This window comes from Protomyctophum parallelum (assembly GCF_964188405.1).
Source record: "Protomyctophum parallelum genome assembly, chromosome: 9".
NCBI lineage: Eukaryota > Metazoa > Chordata > Actinopteri > Myctophiformes > Myctophidae > Protomyctophum > Protomyctophum parallelum.
In genome coordinates, this window is record NC_139706.1 from 8,185,982 (window position 1) to 8,210,843 (window position 24,862).

The window sequence follows — 24,862 nt, forward strand, 5'->3', positions numbered from 1 at the left end:
AGAGAGAGAGAGAGAGAGTGACGGAAAAAGAAGAGAGAAACATAAATCAGTGGCTGAATGGTGAGAGGAGGACGAGGGAGAGAGAGACGCAGATCAAGAGAGACTGATGTAGAAACAGACACAAAGAGAGAGACAGAGACAACATCCCAGGACGAGGGACATGGAGGGGGGGTCGCATGAGGACAGCTATAGAGGACGAGCAGAGACGAAGGAAGGGAGTCAAGGGACACAGCTAGGAGGAGAGAAGGGGGAGAACAGGGAGCAAGGGAAGGGTCTGATGTCAGAGCAGTAATGGAGGACATTAGGACGAGACTACAGATAATAGTAACTAATTAGCATGACTCACAGGTGCGAATAACAGGCATATGGCACCTGTTATTTGCACACACACACACACACACACACACACACACACACACACACACACAAGCTAACGCAGAGACTCATTCATCTTTGGTTCAAGGCAATATTGGTGATAAACGCACAGAGCAGCCAGCCATTTTGTTTTTTCATTCGCAGTCTACAAGGCTTGTAGATCGGCTAATTTCACTACTTCTTAAACATTTGTTTTCCAGCCATCCATCAATCCATCTTCAACCGCTTATCCGTAGTCGGGTCGCGGGAGCACCAGAGAGCTCCAGACTTCCCTCTCCAGAGCAACATTAGTAACTTCCTCCTGGGGGATCCCGAGATGTTCCAAGGCCAGTGAGTCGATGTAATCCCTCCATCGGCACCTTGGTCTGCCCCGGGGTCTCCTCCCAGTGGGACGTGCCTCGAGGACCTCCCTAGGGAGACACCCGAGAGGCATCCTAACCAGATGCCAGAACCACCTAAGCTGGCTCCTTTCCAGAGTCTCTCCCGCGTGACTGAACTTCTCACCCTATTTCTAAAGGTGGCCTTACACTAGCCAATAATCGGCCATTTTTGACGCTCGGGGGGTGCCCGACTCAATCGGGAGCGATTCTCAGGCATATATTATCGTCTAGTGTGAGTGTATAAAAGATCCAATCGTAATCCCTCCGATCTGCTCGGGGCCACTCACAGCGTGATCGGAATCAGCCCGATCAACATCAAGAATGTTTGATATTTGCGCCCGTGGTTCGCCCGAGTTTTAAACTTGTGTAGTGTGTGCTGTAAAAAAGAATCAGGCCCGATTATCTTGTAGTGTGTGGTGCTATCAGATTTCAGATTGAAAGAAATCGGCTAGTGTAAGGCCACCTTAAGGGAGATGCCAGCCACCCGTCGAAGAAAGCTCATTTCGGCCGCTTGTATTCGCGACCTTATTCTTTCGATCATGACCCACACTTCATGACCATAGCTGGTGAGAGTAGAACTAGGAACGAAGATTGCTCGGTAGACAGAGAGCTTTGCCTTCTGGTTCAGCTCTTTTCATCACAACAGTGCAGTACAGCGACTGCAATTCTAATTCATGGAATTTCTCTGATTTATTTTGCTTTTTTTTGGGAACGTTTTTTTTTGTTTTGAAATAATATTTAAAAACAAAATGTAGGAAACAAACAATAAAGGGACCCATTAAAATGTGTCCGCGACCCACAAATGGGTCCCGACCCAGTGTTTGGGAAACAGTGACTTATAGCAGTGGTTCCCAGAAGTCCTTGAGGGAGTTCCAGGGGGTCCCCAGCAAAATGATAGTTTGTAACCATATGGACCCTTATGGGTCTGTAACTCTTTCAGATTCAGATACCTTTATTTGCCATTTGTGTATACACACATAGGAATTTGTTTTGACATAACATGAGTGCATTCAATTCTTTTTTCACAAATTCACAAACTCTGAGTGTACAAACGGATATTATGTTTTATCCGCAGTTGAAGATGGATGGATGGATAGAAACAAATGTTTAAGAAGTAGTGAAAGTAGCCGATCTACATTGTAGTTCTACAAAGTAGCCTACAACTACTACGAACTACAAAGTAGAACTACTACTTTGTAGTTCTACTTTGTAGTTACTACTTCTTCTTTTTTTTTAAGATGTATTTATTGATAATGCAGATATTTACCACAATGAGTTACAGAATCATGATTTCTTTCTTTTTTTTTTAAAACAAGACAAGACAAACTCAAAAAAGAAAAGACAAAAAACAGTAAAAACAAACCCCCCCCACCCACCCCCCACCCCAACCCCAGAAAGGAAAACTACACAGCTCTCATTGCTCTGTATTGTACACAACACCTCTTGACAGCAACAACTCGGATAAATACATGAAAATAACAATATAAATAAATAAAAACTAAAACTAAATCAACCCAGAGGAGATATTGAAGGTAGAACCTCAAAGAACCTGCCCCAATTTTTTTCAAAAGTAGCAGGCCTTCTTCTTACATTGTACAGTATCTTTTCAGGGGTACAGTATGATGAAAGCTCATTCAGCCAGTGTCTCTGTGAAGGTGATTTTTCAGATTTCCAATTAACCAAGATGATTTTCTTCGCAGCTGTACTGGCGAGTAACACAAAGTATGCTTTGTTGAAATTTGTGTTGATCAATGTAACGTCACCCAGTAACCAAATTCTTGGATCATGTGGTATTTCAACCTCTATGATATCAGAGACAGTAGACAAGATGAACTTCCAATAATCAATTAAAAATATCTGTCTTATCTCCTCTTCCAACTTCAATAGGGTTTGTCTTTTTTCTTTTGTTTTGTGAGCACTATATGACAAAATATGCCCCCTCATGTATGCCTTTAGAGCCTCCCATATATTAGCGTGCGCTGAATTTACATTAGCCACAAGAAATTGTTCAATTTGGGAGTTCATAGAAGAAGTGAACTGGGGATCCTTCAGCAGAAATGATTTAAATCGCCATTGAGGTGAGGAGGGGAGTACAGACTCCATTTTCCATGATAATTTAACTGGGTTATGATCAGAGAGTGCAGCCGGTAAATAGGCACAGCTCGTTAGTTACTACTTTTGTAGTTCTACTAGTTTCACTAGTTTGGGTCCCATGCATGACATAATATCATAATATCATATCTTGAAATTAAACTGGTCGAGAATCACTGCTAGAGCCGTCTTTACAAATGGGGGTCTGCGGGGCTAATTAGTGTCGAAGGGGTTCCACTCCCGATCCTGACGGCCTTTACTGCATGTCTTTACCCCCCCCCCCCCCACACACACACACACACACACACACACATACACACACACACACACACACACACACACACACACACACACACACACACACACACACACACACACACACACACACACACACACACAGTGAACAAAACTAATAAGACAAGACTGAGGCCTACTGTTAAAAGAAACTATTAAGGCACATTCCATAATGTAGATATCAAGGTGCATTTTAATTGTTGAAGATCCAATGATATAGTCCGCATCATCATCATCATCATCATCATCATCCTTTACAAAAGACATTAAAATTGAAACATTTTTTCAGTAAAAAAGTAGTAAGTATCATACATACAGCCAACCTGGGGTACCAGAGAGAGAGAGAGAGAGAGAGATAGAGAGAGTAAGAGAGAGAGACAGAGCATCCGTCATCTGACAAAATTGTAAATAAAATACAATACATTGACACTATTTACAGTTTGTAACACAGAGGTTGACACAAATTGTAACTCACGGTGAATACAGTAAATAGAATATATATTCATATATTAAGATCTGCCATTTACAAAATCATAATGCATATATATATATTATATAATATATATATATATTTATCACAGAGAAAGGCTATCCACAAACTTGGCTTCCAGCTATTCACAATAATAACTCCCATGAACACTTTGCCCAAAGCAAAAACAAAGATCTTTTGTTTGGTCAATTTATTGTTGATGGGCGGGTTCTTTGGTTGTGCCGTGGTCATACTTTCACACGCTCTGATTGGTGGCCTGGACCAACTCGTCAGTCAGGCGTAGGGTTGGGAAGCGACATTCGAAATCCGACCCGGGTTGTGCTTATAACCACGCCCCGCTTCTGTGGCCAATGCAGAAGTGCCTCTCGCCTCTCGCCTCTCAGCCTCTCAGCCTCTCAGCCTCTCAGCCTCTCCAACAACTGCGGACTAGACCTAAATATATGACTCTATGGACTAGACCGCCGTCTCAAGCGAACTTGAGCCACGTGAGACACGAGTGTTGCAAAGTTCGCTTAGCCGACTGAGGGCCGTGCGAGTTGCGACCCGACCTGAGGACAGAATAGTAAGTCATGTTCTGGCGAGAGCATTTGCCCCGACTGCCACTCAAAGTGGCTACTGGCCAATCACAGCGCGTCCTTGCACAACACGGCTAGGGTTTCGGAGCACGTGGTTGGGAATGGGAACCTTTAGGATTTTAACCATTCCGGTTCCTTAACGAGATTCCCTCTTAACACTCCGATAAACTTCCCTTAAATGATTACTATAGGGGACTCCAATTGGATCCTTACAGGACTGTAACGCAGAGAGAGTACAAATGGAACCATTTTTATCCTCTCAGAGTGAAATGAAAACGTTTGAGAACCACTGGTATGATAGTACTCTAATTGTAATAGCAGACATCAAGTCCACATAGTACCAGTACCAGTACCAGCTCTGACAGTGTGATGAAAAAATGGTTCCAGAAATGGTTCCAAAATTCGATGGAACCTATTCCGGTTCTTCAATCTCAGAACCGGGTCTGAAATAGAACCGGTTCCGTGTCCGAACCCTATAGGTGCTGTCGTTACAGAAGAGATTATGGGCTGCCTGCCAGAGTTTGCAGTCTTAAATTCCGAAAATGAGTTAGCATTCTTGCACTTTGTCTCAAAGTCTATGTTTTGTTTTTATGCCTGAAATAATGTCTGCAGTTAATACAATACATCAGTGAATATCCCACTTGTGAATTTCTAAGCTTATTTCATCAAGTAACATTACACATCATCATGTCGAACACACTAGCATTCATTGTGGTGACCTTGAGGTCAACTGAGGTCTACTAGTTCGTTTGTGGCCTAACTAGCCTAACTTTCATTTTCGACAGAGATTATGTACGGCAATAATGGAAAGATCCAATCCCACAGCCTTTTTGCAGAGGGAACCATGAAGATTCACTTCATACTAACTTCCGCTAGATGTAATATAAATGACCACTGTATTCTGTTCAGGCCCATGGTTCTAGTTAGATTATATGGAGTTAAGCTTGTAATACACTGAGTAACTTTAAGGGCAATGCTGATAACAACATGACACATACTGTAGTGACCCACAGAGCAACGGGTTTCATTCCTAGCAACGGAGAATACCTGGCTGTGTAACCCCAATGCCCAGTGTGAATGTGCTGAGGTCTGGCCTTCTCTAAGTGTCGCGTGGCCAGACTGTTGCCTCTCGTCATTTTCAAATGCTTCCGTCATACAGTCTGGAGAACAGAGGCTCTTTCCAATGATGTTAACTTGGTGCCAAAACAAGTCCTACTCGAAGCAAAACAGCATGTCGATTGTTGAAGCTAAAAGATGGCTAGTTCGTTTTTGGCATTGTTTCTTCTTTCACTAGTTTTGTCGGTGTTAATTACATGATACTTTTCTGTGTTCAACTATCCGTGCAACAAATAAAATTAATACATAAAATAAAATGAATCTCCCGCTCGTATTATGACTCTATGCTCCCGTCTCGGGTGTGTTTCCAGTGGCACTACATTTCCATATCTTTCCGGTCTGAGCAGCAGAGACAGCTTCCGTTACTCGGCCGAAGAACTCGACTCTAGTTGTAGTTCCAGACTCTACATAGCATTTGGAGATTTGTGGAATAGTTGTCTGGCTACGCGAGACTAAATGCCCAGTGAGGATGTGTTGATGTCTGGCCTTCTCTGGTGTTATCCCTCATAATAACTCTAACGCCTAGTTTATATTGGCCACACAATGGGCTCACTCAACAAAAAATCTGATATTTCTGGCAAGCGGCACCGTCACGCGAATTAGGCGGTATGATCCTCAGTGTTAATGTATCCATTGTAACTCTGAGAGTGTGCATGGTCAAATGTAACCAAACAACCCTTAATTTAAGGGTTGTTTGGTAATATATGGGACCATTTTCATGATTTTACTGTGTGTGCAGCTTTTAAAGCAGTTGAAGAAAGTTACTATAATAGGAGACCATGTAACAACACGAGCGTGAAGTGTTAAGGGCTGTTTACAGTCCCTTTCCCTTTTGGAAAATGTGTTTTCGGCTAGCGCTGTGTATCTATCTATCTATCTATCTATCTATCTATCTAGTGTGTTGCCTCAAATGTGACCAGATCCAAACTGTTGATTTGATTTATCGCTCGCGGGGGATGGGGGTTCGGGGCTGCAGGGTTATAGCAACTAAGTTGCAATTAAATGTCTTGATGTAATATTCGACCATAGGCCTACTATTGTCTAATTTTGTTATTAAACCCCTCTGGTGTCTCAAATTTTGTTTTTAAAATGCTAATTTTGGTCATGGGTGGTTATGGTAGATCCAAATGTTGTACTTTTACTCAACTAGCCTACATTTATTTGACGGCTTCAGTTACTACTTTGTAGATTTGGATTATTATAACCGGTACAAAACATCGCTCACTTCAGCCCTATATACATTTTGGCCATTTCAAAATGCCCATTGTAATTTGTGAGCTTGTAGATCGGCTATTTTTTTCAAAAGAGTTTTCATACATTTGAAAACTTCAAATGGGACATTCTACATAATGAGTACTTTGGTACATTTTGACTCAAATACTTTTAAACTGTTACCCGAGTACATTTTGAATTCCGGTATTGATACTTTTCCACCACTGTGCATAATATTGTATAGTATGTGTATTCACTTAAAATAGGCAGGAGGAGGAGGAGGAGGAGGAGAGCTTGCGTTATGATGAACGACACTTTTTGGGAAACCCAGCCCAAGTGGTTCACCTGAGACACGCTTACGCCGTGTAATTCAAACCAGTGACAAAAGGTAGACCCAGAGCTGTATTACCGGCACTAGACGTACGTACACAGAAGGAAAAGCGACGGTTCACCTTACAGTACAGTGACTGCGCATCAACGAACGGATGAACTGGAAAAAACCCAAAGGTCCTCGTAGCTGCTTCACTTCACTTCAGTTCACTGCTGCTGCGAGCGAGGTCAAATTCCTCAGAGGGTTTTTAGGACAAGCTGATGTCTGTTTGAATCCCTGTCACTGTCATCCCACCACCCTGGCTCTTCTAACTAAGCCTCGTCGCTACGTAGCTGCTGCTAAGACCTGGTGCATGCAGACTACTCTGGCCAGCTGCCTCCGTAAAACCCCCACGCAAGCAAGCAGCACAGAAGTGGATTAGGGTCTTCCACTCTCCCCTGCCCCATCCCATCCCAGCCCACCCAGGGTCAGGGTCAGGCCAGCCTGGCCTGGCAGACAGCATGCCTGTGAGCCTTCCTGCCAAGCCTTACTGACCCAGCTGGCATCATCATGGCCCAGATCAGCTGGATTTGACATTAACCATCTCGGGGCGTACGTCTCATTCAAGCTGTTCCCAGGGCATCAGGGGGATGCCCTGGGAATGCCTGTCAGCTGTTTAAAACCGGGGCCAGTGAGTGAACCCTGTCAAACCAGGACACTGGCCCTCTCTCTCTCTCTGACGACATTTCCATTCGGAAGGCATTTCTCTTCTGCAACTAAAAATGTCAAGTTAGCAGTTAGTAGTAATTGCCCCTGTTATACAAAAAAAGGACCAGCATTGACTGTATTGCTTCGGGTGTTTGAATTACGATCATTAAATCATGACTGCTGCAGTAAAAAATATAACAATGCAGATACAACAAGGCTTTCTTCTCGTTGTTTTGTCTTCTTCTGCCACTGCTGGACGGACGGTCATCTAGCTCTGCTAGTTTCATACAATGATCTTCTAAGTGTCAGCCTGCCTGTGCTCCGTCTGTTCTGTATACAGCTGTGTGTGTGTGTGTGTGTGTGTGTGTGTGTGTGTGTGTGTGTGTGTGTGGTTATCAGCAGCGGCAGGAGAGGGGAGTGAGGGGGGGGGGGGGGTAGGGGTTTACAGAGGTTAATGGTAAATCAACCATACCAAAGTCACACACTCATCCGCCATCACCATGCCCGGCTCCCTCCCACCCCCCCCCCCCCCCCCCACCCCTTTTCCCGAACAGACTGTCTATCCATCCGTCCATCCATCCGTCCAGCCAGCCAGTCCGCTGCCTGCTGTCCTTCATGCTTCATGTGGTCACTCCGCTCGTCCCTCAGTCCCAGCCGTTGTCCTTGATCATGTGGGCCAGTTCGATGATGAACTTGCCCTCCTTGTATTTCTGACTGCTCTCGAAGGCATGCTCCTGTAGACGGATAGAGAGGTCAGAAGTTAGAACAAAATCGATGTTACTGAACACCCTTTATGTCTGTGTGTTGTTATGGACATATTGCACCAATGGAAAGTATCAAAAAGCGCTACTCCATTTGATCCTCAAACTGTCAGTAGGAACACTGAACTCCCCTGCCCTGTGGGGGCACTGACTGCAGCTCTGTGTGTGTGTGTGTGTGTGTGTGTGTGTGTGTGTGTGTGTGTGTGTGTGTGTGTGTGTGTGTGTGTGTGTGTGTGTGTGTGTGTGTGTGTGTGTGTGTGTGTGTGTGTGTGAGGGTGTGTGTGTGTGTGTGTGTGTGATAAGATAAGATAAGATAATTGATAAGATAAAGACATCTATCTGTATGATGCGTAGATGAGGCGTGCAGTGTTAATTAGTTGACTAACACGTAAAATTGGCTTTTCCAGAAGACTAAATAGGACTAAGACTAAATAAAAGTATTATGAAAACATTAACACTGGATGCGTAGACATTGTATTGAACCTGTTTCAGTTAAAGGACAACTTTAGTTTTTTTCAACCAAGGTTCATGTTTTAGGTTGTTATTAGAGAAACTAAAAGGTGAGTGTTAATTTCATTTGCTGCTTTCTTTCGTTTTAGGGATTTTAGCTCTTTTTGACAGGGGGCGGGGGCATTTGAGCATGGGGCTAAATATGTATTTCTTTACCAAATTTGATGGTGATTTATTTATTTATTATTTACTATAGTCCTAATAAACCTCAGGAAATTACATCTGGCCACAGAAGATCACAGGATCTACTGAATGTGAAGGTAGCCTACTGGGGAAGGCTTATACTGTGTGTGTGTATAGGCTCAATATGTCAGTTTGTCACATTCAATAGATCCTGTGATCTTTTGTGGCCAGATGTAATTTCTTGGGGTTTATTAGGACTATAGTAAATAATAAAATAATAAATCCCCATAATATTTTGTGAAAAAATACATATTTAGCCCCATGCTCGAATGCCCCCGCCCCCCTGTCAAAAACTGCTAAAATCCCCAAAACGAAAGAAAGCAGCAAATGAAAGAAAATTAACACTCACCTTTTAGTTTCTCTAATAACAACCTAAAACATGAACCTTGGTTGAAAAAACTAAAGTTGTCCTTTAAAGAATACACAGCTAAGCAGTGTATTCCATATTACCAATAGTACTCAAGCAGATCTGCATAAATACATGCCTTGAACCTGAATATATCCAGTAAATTACTTCATGTTTTGTGATGAAGCCTCTCTATCTGGTGTCGTATTGAGCTACTTTCAGCGTGTTATCAGATATGTTGCTTGAGGAGGGCAGTGGGTCAAGCTTCTCCGCAGAACTTTGACGACAGAAAAACAAGCCGGGGCCTGAAAACCGATATTAATAACGGCTGCACACTCCACTCAGTCATATTTGGTGTCTCTGTGGGTTGTGTACTGCACATGTGCACGTACGTACGCGCATGTCCACATGTCCACATGGCTGTGCACTATAACGATCTCGTGTGGTATACTTCTGTTTTGTTTGGCCTGTTTGCCAGACCGCATTAGAGGGGAGTTATTTTTAAAGGGAAGGATTTGGGTGAGGTCTTATCGAGGTTATGAATCACACACTTTTTTTTTTTTATAGATAGACATGTTAGGGTGGAGGTTAAGGTTAAGGTAAGGTGCTACTGGGGAATAATGCAAGTCAATGGAATGTTTGCATAGTGTATGTCAGCAGCACGAGGGAGGGTGTGCAGCCATGTACGTATGTATGCGCGTGTGTTTGGCATACAGACAGAGACAGAGCCACAAGAAGACCCTGTTATATTCTCACCTCCATGTTTATGGGACCTGGCAGTGACAGCTGCACATACTCTGCAGTGATATATGGGGCAGCGACCATCCGAGGACCCCTAGTGCAGATCAAATAAACTCCGAGTCCTAAAATACCACCTCTACTAAGTACATGCACGGCAGCGCGTGGCGGGTGGCGTTCAATATCACAACGTTGGAGTCCAGATAGCTGCCGCGACTCTAATATAGCCTGGCTTGGCTATATGCTAATATCACACTGTCCGCCGAGGGCAATTGTTTTTTTTGGGTTTTATTTTTATTTTGCACCGGCAGGTTCGTGTCTGGCCACTATGGGAGGGTAACTCTAATATGGGTTACACTTGGTCGTTACGGCAACTAGGCAATGTAAAATAAGTATTTAATTCATCGTAATAGGTGTGTGTGTGTGTGTATAGAGAGAGGTAAAGTAAAGAAAGAGCAATGCAAGTGTTCAGCATCAACTTGTTCAGCTCCATGTATGGCCTTGCCAGAATGACTGACTGCCTCACAACCATTTGCATTGTGCAAACTACGGTACTGCGGCGGCGGCGGTGGCTCAGGGTAGAGTGCCTGGATGGTAACCGTAGGTTGCCAGTTCGAACCCGGGCTCCCCCAGAGTTACTGTCGAAGTGTCCTTGAGCAAGACACTGAACCCCTAATTGCTCCTGATGTGCTAGTTGGTGCCTTGCATGGTTTCCGCTGCCATCGGTGTATGAATGTGTGTGTGAATGGGTGAATGTAATGCACAATCTCTGTAAAGCGCCTTGGATAAAGGCGCTATAATAAATGCACCATTTCTTTTTTTAATTTTTTTATATATAAATAGTTGTGTCTTTTCATTGTAACCTCAACTTGTAAAAAACATAGGTGTTGTTCATCTATCAGTCTGCTGTTCACACATCTTGCTGTTCATTGTGCACTCACCTGAATGACTGCGGGGGTATTTCTGAGGACCCAAGGAAGTGCACTGTTTACTTTTTAATGTTAAGTCGATCACTGATCGGACGGTTCTCCAGGAACCAACACATTCCTTTGCACCACAGAGGGAGGGACTTTCACCCACAAAGTGAGGGACCTTCGCTTTAGACCGCGACAGAGTGACGCTCGTCTCAAGCGAACTTGAGCCACGAGATGCGCCACGAGCAAGCTAAAGCGAGAGAGACGAACGTGTCGAACGTTGCGAAGTTCGCTTGAACCGACTCGGCCCCCCGTTCGAGTAGCGACTCCGATAGGCAGAGAATCGTAAATCCCCCCCCCCCTTACAACGAACACAGCGGAGGACACTCCTACCTGACTTGACTGATGGCCCGTATCATCCAATGACAATCCCCGGTGCTCCTTCCAGACCCTCCCTTTGTGGTGCAGAAAAGTGGGTCCGGACACACATTCCAATAAATAGCGGCCACGCCCGAACGGGCACTGCACTAGTACAGTTACCTACCGGTATACCTACTAGACTTTACAGCCGTAGCACTACATCCACATTATGAACGGTTCAAATAGGTTCAAGCTGAATTAGGGTCTAAAAACAAATAGGGTGTGCTATAATAATAAGAGCCCCCCCCCCCACACCCTCTCAACTAAATGTGGATGCAGTTTCTGCACTTGTGTATGTTTTTACAAGTATACACTCCCGATGATTCTGGCCAAGCATGCTTACGTATTTCCAGCCGAGAGTAGTCTTGCAGTTCTCACAATAGATGTCTGCCACGGCATGCAGGCCTGTGAGCAGAACCCGCTCCTCTGCAGGGCCACACCCGACATTCACACTGCCGAGAGAGAGAGAGTGAGAGAGAGAGAGAGAGAGAGAGAGAGAGAGAGAGAGAGAGAGATGAGAGAGAGAGAGAGAGAGGAGAGAGAGAGAGAGAGAGAGAGAGAGAGAGAGGGAGGGAGGGAGGGGGAGAGAGAGAGAGAGAGAGAGAGAGAGAGAGAGAGAGAGAGACGGACAGAGGGAGGGGTGGGGCATGCAGTGAGTGGAGGAGAGGAGAGAGAGAGGTAAAGTAAATAAAGAGCAATGCAAGTGGTTCAGCATCAACTTGTTCAGCTCCATGTATGGCCTTGCCATAATGACTGACTGCCTCACAACCATTTGCATTGTGCAAACTACGGTACTACAGGCAGACCCAGACAGGGCACAGGGCCACGCGGCAGCACAGAGATTCCTACAGCCAGCTCATTTTCACATTTGATTTGCCTGAACTCCAGGGCATTATGCTTTTACAGTGCCTTTACATACAGTAGGCATACTTAAATACCAATTCAGTGGCCATCAAAGTAATATGTCATATTTAGCAGACTGCATAGTATTGTAACGATCCCAGGAACTGGAGGCAGAGACGTATAGTTCCAATGATAAAGATCCCTCTTTATTACTTCAATAATCATCAGTATAACAACAGCATTTGTCTGTTCCTCCTTAGCCTCGATACCCAGGCTTTCATTTCGTCTGCGCGAAAGATGAAAGCCTGGAAAAAGCCGTGGGCTGAACCAGTCTAAAAGTGGGAGTCAACCCTTCCGGGTGGGCGTCGCTCTAAATGATGTGACGTAGCGCTGCACTAGGGGGGAGAGGAGGGGCCGGGGGTGACGGACAGATCGATGAGATCCAATCAGGGTGCGCGCATTTCTGAGGCGCGACCCGCCCCTCTAGACCAGAAATGTCTCTGCTTAGGTCAGGCTAGTTCCTCCTAGACTGGTTTGCTCTCTCAACCCAACTATACACACAGTGTACCCAAAAGCCCCCGTCAATCACTCCCCAGTAAGTCCCGCCCCCAAGACGGTCCTATTGGCTGCAGCCATAGCTGGCCGCTACACTATTATAATAATATGAATTCAACTCCTATACAGTGCATTTGAGTGTTCCCCTGACAAAGCTTCAGAATGAGGTTCATTAAGACACACGCTGAATATATATAATATATATAAGCTTTAGACTGAGGGTCATTCAGACACACTCTCTGAATATATATAATATATAAGCTTTAGACTGAGGGTCATTCAGACACACTCTCTGAATATATATAATATATAAGCTTTAGACTGAGGGTCATTCAGACACACGCTGAATATATATAATATATAAGCTTTAGACTGAGGTTCATTCAGACTCACGCTTTTCACTAACGGGTCATTGGAAACACAAGCATGCCAGACAGATACTCACACTGCGTTGAACAGGTAAGCTCTCCCTTGGCTCCCCTGGAATGACTGGAGATTGGGGGAGGGGAGGGGAGAGGAGAGGAGAGGAGAGGAGAGGAGAGGAGAGGAGAGGAGAGGAGAGGAGAGGAGAGGAGAGGAGAGGAGAGGAGAGGAGAGGAGAGGAGAAAATAAAGTGTAATTAATGATAATCAGAAACAGCATCATCAAATACAGTAAAATGGACATTATATAATAGAATTATACACATAATTAGATTAGATACCATCATGCTTCCAGCAATTCCAGTTCATTAGCTTCAACAGACAACCACATGTTGATTTGAAACCCACAACTAACCAGTTTAAATCATTCCCTTGTGTCAATGTATCCTCCTAATAATGCACTCCACAATAATACACAACTACTGTACAGTGATAATGGCATCACTGATTGATGCAATATGCAGTTTTAACACAAGCAATGCACTTTTTTGGGACTGGCATATATTGTGCATACCTACAGCTTTATTTAAAAATGAAGACTGCAAGAAATGGTAAGATTAGTTGTTGAGTCAACTGCATTTTGATTTGAGTTTCCTTTTCGATGTCTTCTGACAGAGAGTGTGTACTGTATTATTTGAATAAATGTTTAATGATTGCATATGGAATAATATGATAGTCTGCCTATCATCCAGTTCACTAACCGGCTTATCTCTCTCAATCCATTCTCTCAGGCAACGTGTGGACCCCGTGGAAGATTATAGCAACCGCGGCACAGCGGAAGCTAATGTGGATCCAAATAAAGAATAAAGGCAATGGTTTAATATCTGGAATGATGGATTGACAAAGCAGGTGCTCCATAAACTCCAGCTTGTTCAGATTGCTGCTGCCAGAGTTTTAAAGAGAGGATAAAACTAGATCCTGTTTTATAGAGGATAGAGGACACTTCACTGGCTCCCAGTGAAACAAAGAATTGATTTTAAAGTGCTTCTCATTGATTTTCTAATCTATTTAATCTAATTAAGGTCTCAAAAGGAAAAAGGAAAACTCTAAATCAGGTGCATGGTGCTTTTAATCATTATGGTCCAACTCTGTGGAATTCTCTGACAATTGATCTACTGTAAGGTTAGTTGTTGTCATATTGTCTTTGTTCCTACCTATTTTCACTAGCTTTCAGCTAGATTGTGAAATAACTCAGTTTATTATTTTTTATTGATTTTGTATTTTCTTATTCTTATATGTATTGCATTTCATTGAAGTACATTGAGTCTGCGCTTGTCGTGTGAAATATTTATATAAATAAACTTGACTTGACTCATCGTAGTCTGTAGTTGTACCCAGTGTCTACGTGATGATGGGTACTGGTAACTACTTAAAGATGGAGTGCCCACCCCCCCCCCCTAACCATGGGCTAGGGGAGGGGATGATATTGTGATGTCACTATATCACTGTAATTTCGATTGGGCCTCGATTGGACCTTTTGAGATACCAAACATACACAGGGAAGACATATTTCATTATTCTAACCACACATGGAGGTCTATTAGAGTAATGTTAACTCCGTAGACACATACAAAACAGAAAGAGTAGGTAGATAATTATCTTCACCTGGTTGGCCATAACGTGAACGTGAACTTTGCACATAAACCGTTTCGGAGCAGCAGCTGTTGTGCGGACTCATCTTATTTTTCATGGCGTGGCTGATAACATGATATCATAACTATCTGATAATATGCACAAAGGTGCACTCTTTCTTCTTCTTACTTTATTTTTTTTTTACTTTCACTCTCTATTTGTATATTTAATGGATCACTTTTGCTTTTATCCCTTGAATGTAAAGTAAGACAAAGGTATCCAGAATTTTGAAATATGCAATTTAACCCATTCTGGACGGGAACCTCTTTTGGTATTTCAACTAAGCACTATGTTATACTTTAGCTATTGAAAAATAGCAGATCTACAAGCTACGAGCTTGTAGGTCTGCCATTTTTGAAAAATCGTAAAAATGCGGCACAAATCTTTGAATATGTATTCTTTCAGATCCTAAATGGGTTAAACTGAAATATCGTGGACATGAAAAACAACTATAGTATACTGTATATGTGTTGACACAAAAAAAGCCCCAACCTCAACCATGCATGGATTCAATTACAAAGCCATCAAACACCGTGTACACTACAGACTACAGCACTAGACCTCTTGTCTGCTTCACTTTCCAGGTTGCGTAACGATTAGCTTCCAGAATAAAAATATCGTTCTGTTTCCAGGGGCAACCGAAGCGCTCGTTGCTGCTGCTGGTGAGATGAGTGGAGTCATGGGAGACATGCACGCCACGCCACGCCGCCACGGTGGCGGGCACTGGAGGGAAGTAACATTTTTACATAAGTACTGTACTCAAGTGCATTTGTTAGGTATCTGTACTTTACTTGAGTATTTCCAATCCCCAATACTATTACTTCTTCTACTTCACTACATCTCAGAGGGAAGATATTGTACATTTACTCCACTGCAATTATTTAAAAACTTGAGTTACTATAGTTGTAAGAGCCATGAGAGACACACAGAGATTTTGAAAACATGACCAATGACAAAAAACTCCCATATCTGCTGGGCGAAGTACAACAATGTGCAAACGCAGCAGCAAGATTTGTGAGTTGCTGTGATAGGAGAAGGATATCAAATGGAACACAACCACCCTAAAGACTAATCATTGTGTATATTCCTGCACTATACCTGCATCGAGTGACCTTGGTACATAGAATTTGATCTATTGAAGATTCTGACCTTCAAATGTACATCATTTTCGCTTTGATTGTATTGCTGTATTGTTGTATTGTTCTTTCTGCTTTGGCAATGTAAACGTATGTTTTCTCATGCCAATAAAGCCCTTTGAATTGAATTGAATTGAGAGACATGTCTACTGATTTTAAATGGTATATATATTGATGACATCACAGCAGGGCATGGGCGAGGCCAAAGTTGCCATGGTTACCCAGGGTATTTAAGCCTATAGTCCCTGATTGAGCACAGGTGTTGCTGACAGGCAGAGGCACACTGTTTTAAACTGTTTGTTAGGCTGATGGTCTCTGTATGCGTTAATGTCAGTTTACGTTTATTTCATTGTATTTAATTTCTAGACTGAAGTATAGGGCTTTGGACTTTGAATAAATATGATTTAATACCAACTGAATGGGAACGTTTTGGACTTCAGTTCTTCTACACACGTCTGAACAACCTCCTAACCGCCAGTAACCATATAGTGCCAGAACTATAGGGCTTTAATTGGGCACTACAATAGTTACTTTGATTATTATTTGGCCTACGAAACATACATAACATCAAACACTTCAGCCCTATATATACATTTCGGCCAATTGTCATTTTGTTGCAGTTGTTTTCTTTTCTTCGTATGTTTTGTTTTGTCTGGTTAAATTGTCTGTAAAATATCTTTTGTATTTATGTAATGTATTTTGTAATTTGCGGAAACCCCTTTGAAAATGAGATGGTTCATCTCAAGGGAAAAATAGCAGATCTACAAGCTCATAGCGCGCCACCGAGTGGCGCGCTACGAGCTTGCAGGTCTGCTATTTTTGAAAAATGACTGACGACTGACATAGAAACATGGCTTTTTCAGAAAACTGTCAGGATTCAGAAGACCTTTTTAGAATCTGATCTCAGGTCAGAATGGGTTTTCTTATACCTTGGAGATGAGCTCGTCGTGGTTGGCCAGGTGCGCTCTGCAGTGGATGCAGCTGTAGGTGCGGTGGCAGCTGGGCAGGTAGGCCTGGAAGGTCTTGGAGCGCGTCATCCTGACCATGGGCGGGGTCGGCGGGCGGTGCAGGAAGGGGCTGCCGGCCCAGGTGGGCTCGCAGGGGAAGCACCGCAGCACACAGGTGAGGGCCGTGGTGGCCGGCGGGGAGGGAGGCACACACCTGGGGAAGAGAAGGAGGGGGTGTTGGAAGAGGGATAATGGTTAGAGGAAATAATGGCATCGTTTTAGGGCTTTTCCAAGTGCTCAAAGCGCTTTGGTTCATTCATTGGGAGGTGAAGCAGGCGAACAGTCGACGCCGGTGTCTTCACTTCCCACGTTCACACACCAATGGTGGCGAGCTCACACCGACCGACTCATTGGAGGCAATGTGGGGTTCAGACAGGAACATCCGGGATTCGAACCGCCGGCCCACGGATCATTGGACGACCTGCTCTAAGTCCTGAGCCACAGCCAGCATGGTTACATTATTCAACATTATCTCTAGACTCTGTAACCTATACTGTATGTCCAAGCTTGTACGGCCAATTGTTCCATTAGCAGTGATAAAACTGAGCAGTCTTCTGTGCGTATCGGAAATGCAACCAAAGATGCACTAAAAAGTGGACTCCAGCCAACAGTAAAACTAAATGTCTTGTGAACACCTTAGTTCATGGCTTTTAGCTGCTATACCCTTGGTGGATGTGACATTGTCCTTGTTTAAAGCTTTGTGTTTCCAGCAAAGGTTGATATAACGACAGTCATAGACTTATATTATCGAGTGTGGTGTCCCTTCAAAAAAACAAAATCTCTAATTTTAGGAATTCTTGTTATGACACCAAAAGGTTAAGGCTTAGGCTAACAAGAAAGCACACTGTGCAATTCTCTGGTCGAGACAGATTTGTGTGCTTCTTGTACTTATAATGCCATTCTCTCACATTCAAGTTCTAATAGACTAGCCAGTCGTAATGTTGTACTAACTCAGGCCTTTCAGTACACATGGTTATCAAGTAACACCACCTCACATTCTGTGAAGTTTGGGAGATAATCTACTTAGCCTAGCAGCACAACTGTGAGGATCCAGCCAGGCTCCGTCCTTGATATCCAAATAAACCCAGGCCTTAAAATACTTCTGATGGGGTGCCCCGGTAACTGAGTAGATTAGCAAGCTGGCCTGCATGGCTGGAACACAGGCAGCCTGCAGGCATGGAGGCTGGAGCCAACAGCAGAGTGTGTATGTTTTACTTTTGACTAACTTTACATGAGAGCCGACATACTTCTGGGGCCCCTCCAGTCAAGTCCACTTCAAATCTCTATGGTTTTACAGTATATGTTTAATGCAATTTCAGCCATGGTTCCAGTTTTGGTACTGGAAACTGGATCATGTAATTAATCAATTAATCATTCATCGCACGCACACATGCACGCACGCGCACACACACACAGTCACACACACACACACACACCCTCACACACACACACACACACACACACACACACACACACACACACACACACACACACACACACACACACACACACACACACACACACACACACACACACACACACACACAACCTCAGTATGAGGTACTGTATAGTTTCTAAGCACATGCTACACTGAATCTGGTTCATGATGGCGGGCTGTCCCCGTTTTCTCACAGATCTTTCCCAGTCTGTGAACTGTGCCATCTCTGAACTACATAAATAAGTACATAAAAATAAAACTCTGAATGAGGGTGTATACTGTATAGTGTGCGTGTCCCAGTGGCTATACAGCCAGGACCAATATGGAATAGGCTAGGTACATTTTTAGTGTTGGACAAAAGCCTGATAAAGGCTGCAGTGCCAATGGGAACGGCTGTAGTGTGGGATATAAATAAGACATGGCCTTGTTTTCTCAACTGTGACTCTCAGGCAACAGTGTCCTCAGTACAGTTGTCACTGACTGAGGACCCCTGGGATACACCTTGTATCATATACAGACACACTATGGATACATACTGTACACATACTGCGTACACACACACCTCCTTAAATGCAGCCATGTACACAGCCACACACACATGTACGCATGCACACACAGTACACACCAACACTCTCTCTTTTCATTAGATAACTTTCCCCTCATGTTTTATGAAACAACATTTGAGGATAAAGTAAAGTCCAGAAACATACAATGGCACACTATCATATTCCAGTTCATTCGTACGGTGAAAGACATGGCCGAAGTTGTCTTTTCCATCAGAAAGGCCAGGGCAAGGCAAGCACTTGAAATGTGGAACAAGAACAATCTCTGTGGAATTTTAGTACCCGTTGTTAGTTATTACTGTCAGTCAGATTTACTGCTTGAGACAAATATGGCCCTAATGGATTTACATTTAGCTGCAGCGATGGGAGTTCTGATTACCTTTGTCTGCTAAGGATGTCTGACAACAAGTCTGTATTTTTAATCTACCGGTATCTACATTCTGATTTTCAGCATCACATTGTGAATTAATATAGCCTCTCTTTATTGGCGATTAGTCATTCTCATCCAAATACTGTTAAATGACCACTTCACCACTTTTCAACGTATGTTCACATAATTGGTCCTCACTAATGATCATGGTAAAATGACACCATTGTTTTCTACTGAGTCTGTGTCTCATAAGAGGTAAGTATCATGTCAGCATCATGGTCAGTATCATGGTCAGTATCATGTCAGTATCATGGTCAATATCATGGTCAGTATCATGGTCAGTAGCATGGTCAGTATCATGGTCAGTATCATGTCAGTATCATGGTCAGTATCATTGTCAGTATCATGGTCAGTATCATGGTCAGTATCATGGTCAATATCATAGTCAGTATCATGGTCAATATCATAGTCAGTATCATGGTCAGTAGCATGGTCAGTATCATGGTCAGTATCATGTCAGTATCATGGTCAGTATCATTGTCAGTATCATGTCAGCATCATGGTCAGTATCATGGTCAGTAACATGGTCAGTAGCATGGTCAGTAGCATGGTCAGTATCATGGTCAGTATCATGGTCAGTATCATGGTCAGTATCATGTCAGTATCATGGTCAGTATCATGGTCAGTATCATGGTCAGTATCATGGTCAGTATCATGGTAAGTATCATGGTCAGTATCATGGTCAGTAGCATGGTCAGTATCATGGTCAATATCATGGTCAGTATCATGGTCAGTATCATGTCAGTATCATGGTCAGTATCATGGTCAGTATCATGGTCAGTATCATGTCAGTATCATGGTCAGTATCATGGTCAGTAGCATGTCAGTATCATGGTCAGTATCATGGTCAGTATCATGTCAGTATCATGGTCAGTATCATGGTCAGTATCATGGTCAGTATCATGGTAAGTATCATGTCAGTATCACGTCAGTGTCATCTCTGCAGAATAATTGTAATTTAAACTCACTTGGACAACATTAGCATTTACAATACAATACAATAATTAGGTGATTGTTCAAATCCAAGACAATGCTTGTTCTCAGCCTGCTCGGAGAGAGGACAAGCTGTTTGTTTGTAACGAAATGCTGATGCAGAGACAATGCTATTGAGAAATAAGACGCTCTTTGATCAAAAGAGAAGACTGTACAGACACAAGTGATGTCGACAGAGGCAGTTTATCAGACATGACAATCAGTCACACAACACAAGTGTCAGCTTTCTCCCATTCGCTAGTATCTGCATGCCTATCTCTGTCATAATCTATAGCCATGCTACAGTGTGTAGTCGCAGTTGTGATGCGTTGTGAACTTCTGGGTCTGCACTTTTTTGTGCACTACGATGTTGTATCACGACAGAGCATAAATAAGGCATATCTTCTTCGGCCATTTGTCCAGAAGTCAACAACGCAATGGATATAATTCCATTTGCTTCCATTTGTTTGTGTGTGTGTGTGTGTGTGTGTGTGTGTGTGTGTGTGTGTGCGTGCATGTGCATGTGCATGTGCATGTGCATGTGCGTGTGTGCGTGCGTGTGTGCGTGAGTGTGTGCAATATATGTCTTCTAGTGTGTCCATCCATCCAGCTGTCTGCCTCCTGTTTGACTTGTATGGATGCTTTGTCTACTCCGGTCACCCTTCATGTCTGTCAGCGTCTACAGCAGGTCATTTAAGTGTACTGTGTGTCACCATAAAATGCTAACGTGCTAGAATCTTCACCAAGCCCGCAGGCAGGCCCCTCGTATATCCCATGAACAACCTTTATTATGTAAGGTAGGGCTGCTGCTGCTACTGCTGCTGCTACTGGGGACAGTGGTGCTGTGCTTGACAATGACGGAGAGAGCATAAGAAAGAGAAGTCTGCGAAAGAGATGGAGGGAAGAGAATAGAGAGAGTTGAGCAAGCGGGGGTGGTTGGTGGGGAGAATTGATTGTTTGAATAATTTAATTTTGTAGAATGGGTACAGTAACAGTTCAAGGGAAGTTACAGGTCAATACAGAATCTGCTAAGAGGATAAAACCAGAAAAAGCACTGTTAAGACTTGTTTACATAAGGGTCTGCCATTTTCAATTAATCAGGAAGGGGAAGAGAAAGCAAACAAAACAGAATGACTGATAAGGAGCGAGGGAAGGAGGGAGGGAGGGAGGAAGGAGAGAGAGGTAAAGGGAGAAAAGGAAGAGAGTGAGTGTGCTCCCTCCATCCTTTCCTTGTGTGGTCATGTTTTGTCATACAGTATCTTGTGTCCGTCGCAGCCCCCTGAAGATCAACGGTACAGTACAGGTACTTAATCGCTGCTCTGCTCAGTCAGCAGCACGGAGCAGAAAGAAAAAGAATGACATCATTGGCCGTACATAAATACTCTTCACTCTGCCCCATATCAGATGTACATGATGCAGAGGCCTTTAATGGCAGCATGATTCTCTATTCCAAAAATGCACTACATACATTCCTCATTTTGTCATTTGTCTCCCTTTAAGGGAAAAACAAGGCATTTAAGGGAGTCCCTTAATGCCTTGTTTTGGTGATGTTTCTTATTGTGGCTATTTGCCTATCATTTAATTGATGTGTACAGAATAGAAGTTTGATGGGAGATTAGGATGGCAGTCAGCACAAATAAATCCAAAGCATTTATATAGGCTTACATACTTAATCAGCAACCCAGATAGAGAGAGACAGTCAGGGAAGATGGTAGAGAGAAAGTGATTAGTAGTAGTAGCAGTTTCTGTTGAGTCGCAGTGCCTTCGTTTGCGTAAGTGCTGTGGAGACGGAGAGGGGCCCCACCATGGGGCCCCACGGACAGATCATCTTTCAAGGCCCACAACAACTCTCTCTTACCCCAACTCAGTCACTGCATATTGACTCTAGCCCTCACATGATCAATAAACTAACTACATCATGGACACACTGACTGCAGTGAAGTCAAGTGAGGGTGTGTGTGTGTGTGTGTGTGGGGTGGGGGTGGGTTCTTACTCTGAGTAAAAATGTAAGTGCTGTGGTGGCTATAAGACGAATCAGGTCACACAGTCAGGCAGTAGTGGTTCACCTTTTCTAGGGCAGAACTACACAGTCAGTCAGCCACCACAGCGTGACAGCCACCAGCAGCACAGATGGTGGGGATGCCTCCCCTCATCGGCTAAGCAATGCAGTGCCTGCCCTATAGCCCTGGACCATAGCCTAGCCTCGGAGACCCTGGCCCTGGACCATAGCCTAGCCTCGGAGACCCTGGCCCTGGACCATAGCCTAGCCTCGGAGACCCTGGCCCTGAGGCCATTACCTGGACCCAAACACTGGACCCAAACACTGGGCGCGCATCTACTTTCTACTGGCAGTAGACATTTGTTTTTCTATACTCTATACACGTTTTCCCACTTTTTTTCTTCTTCTTTTTTATAATGATTCATTTATTTTTTGCCTGTAGGCTGTGTTTAAATGTTCTGATGAATTGAAAATGGAGGACCCTTAAGTAATCTTCTTAAAAGATTTTGTATTGACTTGTACTTTCCTTGAACTGTACCCATTCTACAAACTGTTAATACAATGTTCGTTCAATCAATCAATCAATCAATCAATCAATCAATCAATCAATCAATCAATCAATCAATCAATCAATCAATCAATCAATGTCCAATGAAGTGTGTAGTGCCTTTGAAAACAACATGAAAACCATCTGACGACGTCAGAGGTTATGATTGATCACTGATCAGATGTTTGGTTCATTCACGAGCACATGACTGTCTGTCTGTTCACACTAGCTGATGTATTGATTGATTGCTGTGGTGTTGTTGACGTTGTTGACGCACGCACCCTCACTCACTGCGCCCCCCCCCCCCCCCCCCTAGATAGGGAGCTGTCGATGGCGCATACACACACACAGTCACATACAGGACATAAGCACGGGCACGGCTACATGCAGGCGCAGCGTGCGCGTGTGCAGCAGCCTAATTATAGCCCCACTAGACAGCTCCTCCACTGCAGAGAGAGAGAGAGAGCTCCCCATCCTATCCACAACAATAACAACCTCCATGACCATGCATCATCATTCTAGCACAGGGGGGTTTTCAACCCTTTTTCATATCACGGACCATTGTTTATTCTGCATTTGAGCCACGGAACACCGTTGTGGACTATATGACTATATATGTTGTTGTTGGATAAGATTTTGACTGTCCACAATTCCATGCTGTATTGATGTTAACATTAGGGAGAGATAACATGGCACACGTTCAAAATAACAATTCTTCTACATCCCCTGTAAGTGTGTAGACTTGTAAATTATAAGTAGGCCTAATTTGCAGATGTTTAACAATAATTTAACTCTTAGCGTAAAATGAAAAAGGTTCCATTTGGTTAAAGATCCAATAGTTAAAGATCTATAATGAGGGACCATTTAATTGGTTACCAACTCATTTAGCTGGGGACCGCACTTGGAACCCCCTCAAGGACCACTGGTGGTGGTCCCCGGACCACTGGTTGAAAACCATGCACTGTTCTAGCAGCACAAGTCATAAATGTTATAACTCCAAACAAAAGTAGGCTATAATATATAAATACATACATAATATAGGCTCTAAATAAATAGGCTGTGTTCATGCATTTATTTAAGAATATACGCTTGCTTCACTGTCATACAATTTAAGTATAACAACAACCAATACACTAATAAGTTGCGAGCAAACAAACTGGAGAGAAAAACACTATTTACCTTTGAAGGGAAGAAAAATGTATAGTCGCCACGTAGAAAAAGTCTTCCTAGGGTCTTTCTCGCGGTAATGCCCAAAATTCGCCCTGCTAAACCTCCTTCTTTCGCATTCCTTTTTCGTGGCAAATTTCCTCTAGCCTGTCTGTATAGTCTCCCCCCAGCCTCGGCTATATAGTCGTGCAGACAAATGCAGTAATGTTTTGACGCGCCAGCCAGCCAGCCCCAGGCAGCGCGCAGCAGCAGCAGCGGTAGGTAAGTACCCAACAGAGTTGTTTCACAATCACACCGTTACTGTACTGTACTGTACCTCGACTAGATGAAGAGAAGAATAACTGACAGGCGCCTAGTCCAACCAACAAAGCGATAAGGCATAGCAACACTCAGCCTATTGGCCGTGCGTAGACACGAGTGACCAATAATCAAACTGTTGGCTTAGATTTTTCTTTTTTTCCCTTTTTTTTAAGAGCTCTCTCCAGACAGTAAATACCTGAAAGAAATATTATGAGTTTACCAAAAGCTTTTCAGTAAGACAAGATCAAGAGAGCACGTACCACGCAATGGACACAGCGTCAAGTTCAAGTTCAGACAAAGAGAGATGCAGTCAGATGCTGCAATGTGGCTTATTTATAATGGTAAAAGCTGTCATCGGCGTAGATCATTTCCATGACACAAAACGTGCCTGTTTATCATCTCGGTTTACTAAAGAAAACCATCCAGTC

At 43.5% G+C, this 24,862-nt stretch overlaps 1 protein-coding gene across 2 annotated transcripts; it reads right to left on the reverse strand.

Moving 5' to 3' along the window:
• Positions 1–3,310: 3,310 nt before the first annotated feature.
• Positions 3,311–24,743, reverse strand: LOC310864750 (protein yippee-like 2). 2 transcript variants are annotated; one of them, XM_083773486.1, is made up of 5 exons: positions 24,695–24,743; positions 16,941–17,172; positions 13,267–13,310; positions 11,767–11,875; positions 3,311–8,285 (listed from the first exon to the last, which is right to left on the reverse strand). In XM_083773486.1, the coding sequence occupies exons 2-5, from the start codon at positions 17,055–17,057 to the stop codon at positions 8,196–8,198; spliced, it is 360 nt and encodes a 119-aa protein (XP_083629612.1). In that variant the 5' UTR covers positions 17,058–17,172; positions 24,695–24,743; the 3' UTR covers positions 3,311–8,195. The 2 variants fall into 2 exon arrangements, with proteins under 2 accessions (XP_083629612.1, XP_083629611.1); XM_083773485.1 differs by lacking the exon at positions 24,695–24,743 and adding an exon at positions 24,147–24,593.
• Positions 24,744–24,862: the final 119 nt, after the last annotated feature.

Coding starts and splice junctions, on each gene's coding strand:
- LOC310864750 (XM_083773486.1), bottom strand. CDS start 17,057: ATGGTCAGGATGACGCGCTCCAAGACCTTCCAGGCCTACCTGCCCAGC. Junction 13,311..16,940: donor ACGACGAGCTCATCTCCAAG/GTATAAGAAAAC, acceptor CCCAATCTCCAG/TCATTCCAGGGGAGCCAAGG. Junction 11,876..13,266: donor GCTTACCTGTTCAACGCAGT/GTGAGTATCTGT, acceptor CTCTCTCGGCAG/TGTGAATGTCGGGTGTGGCC.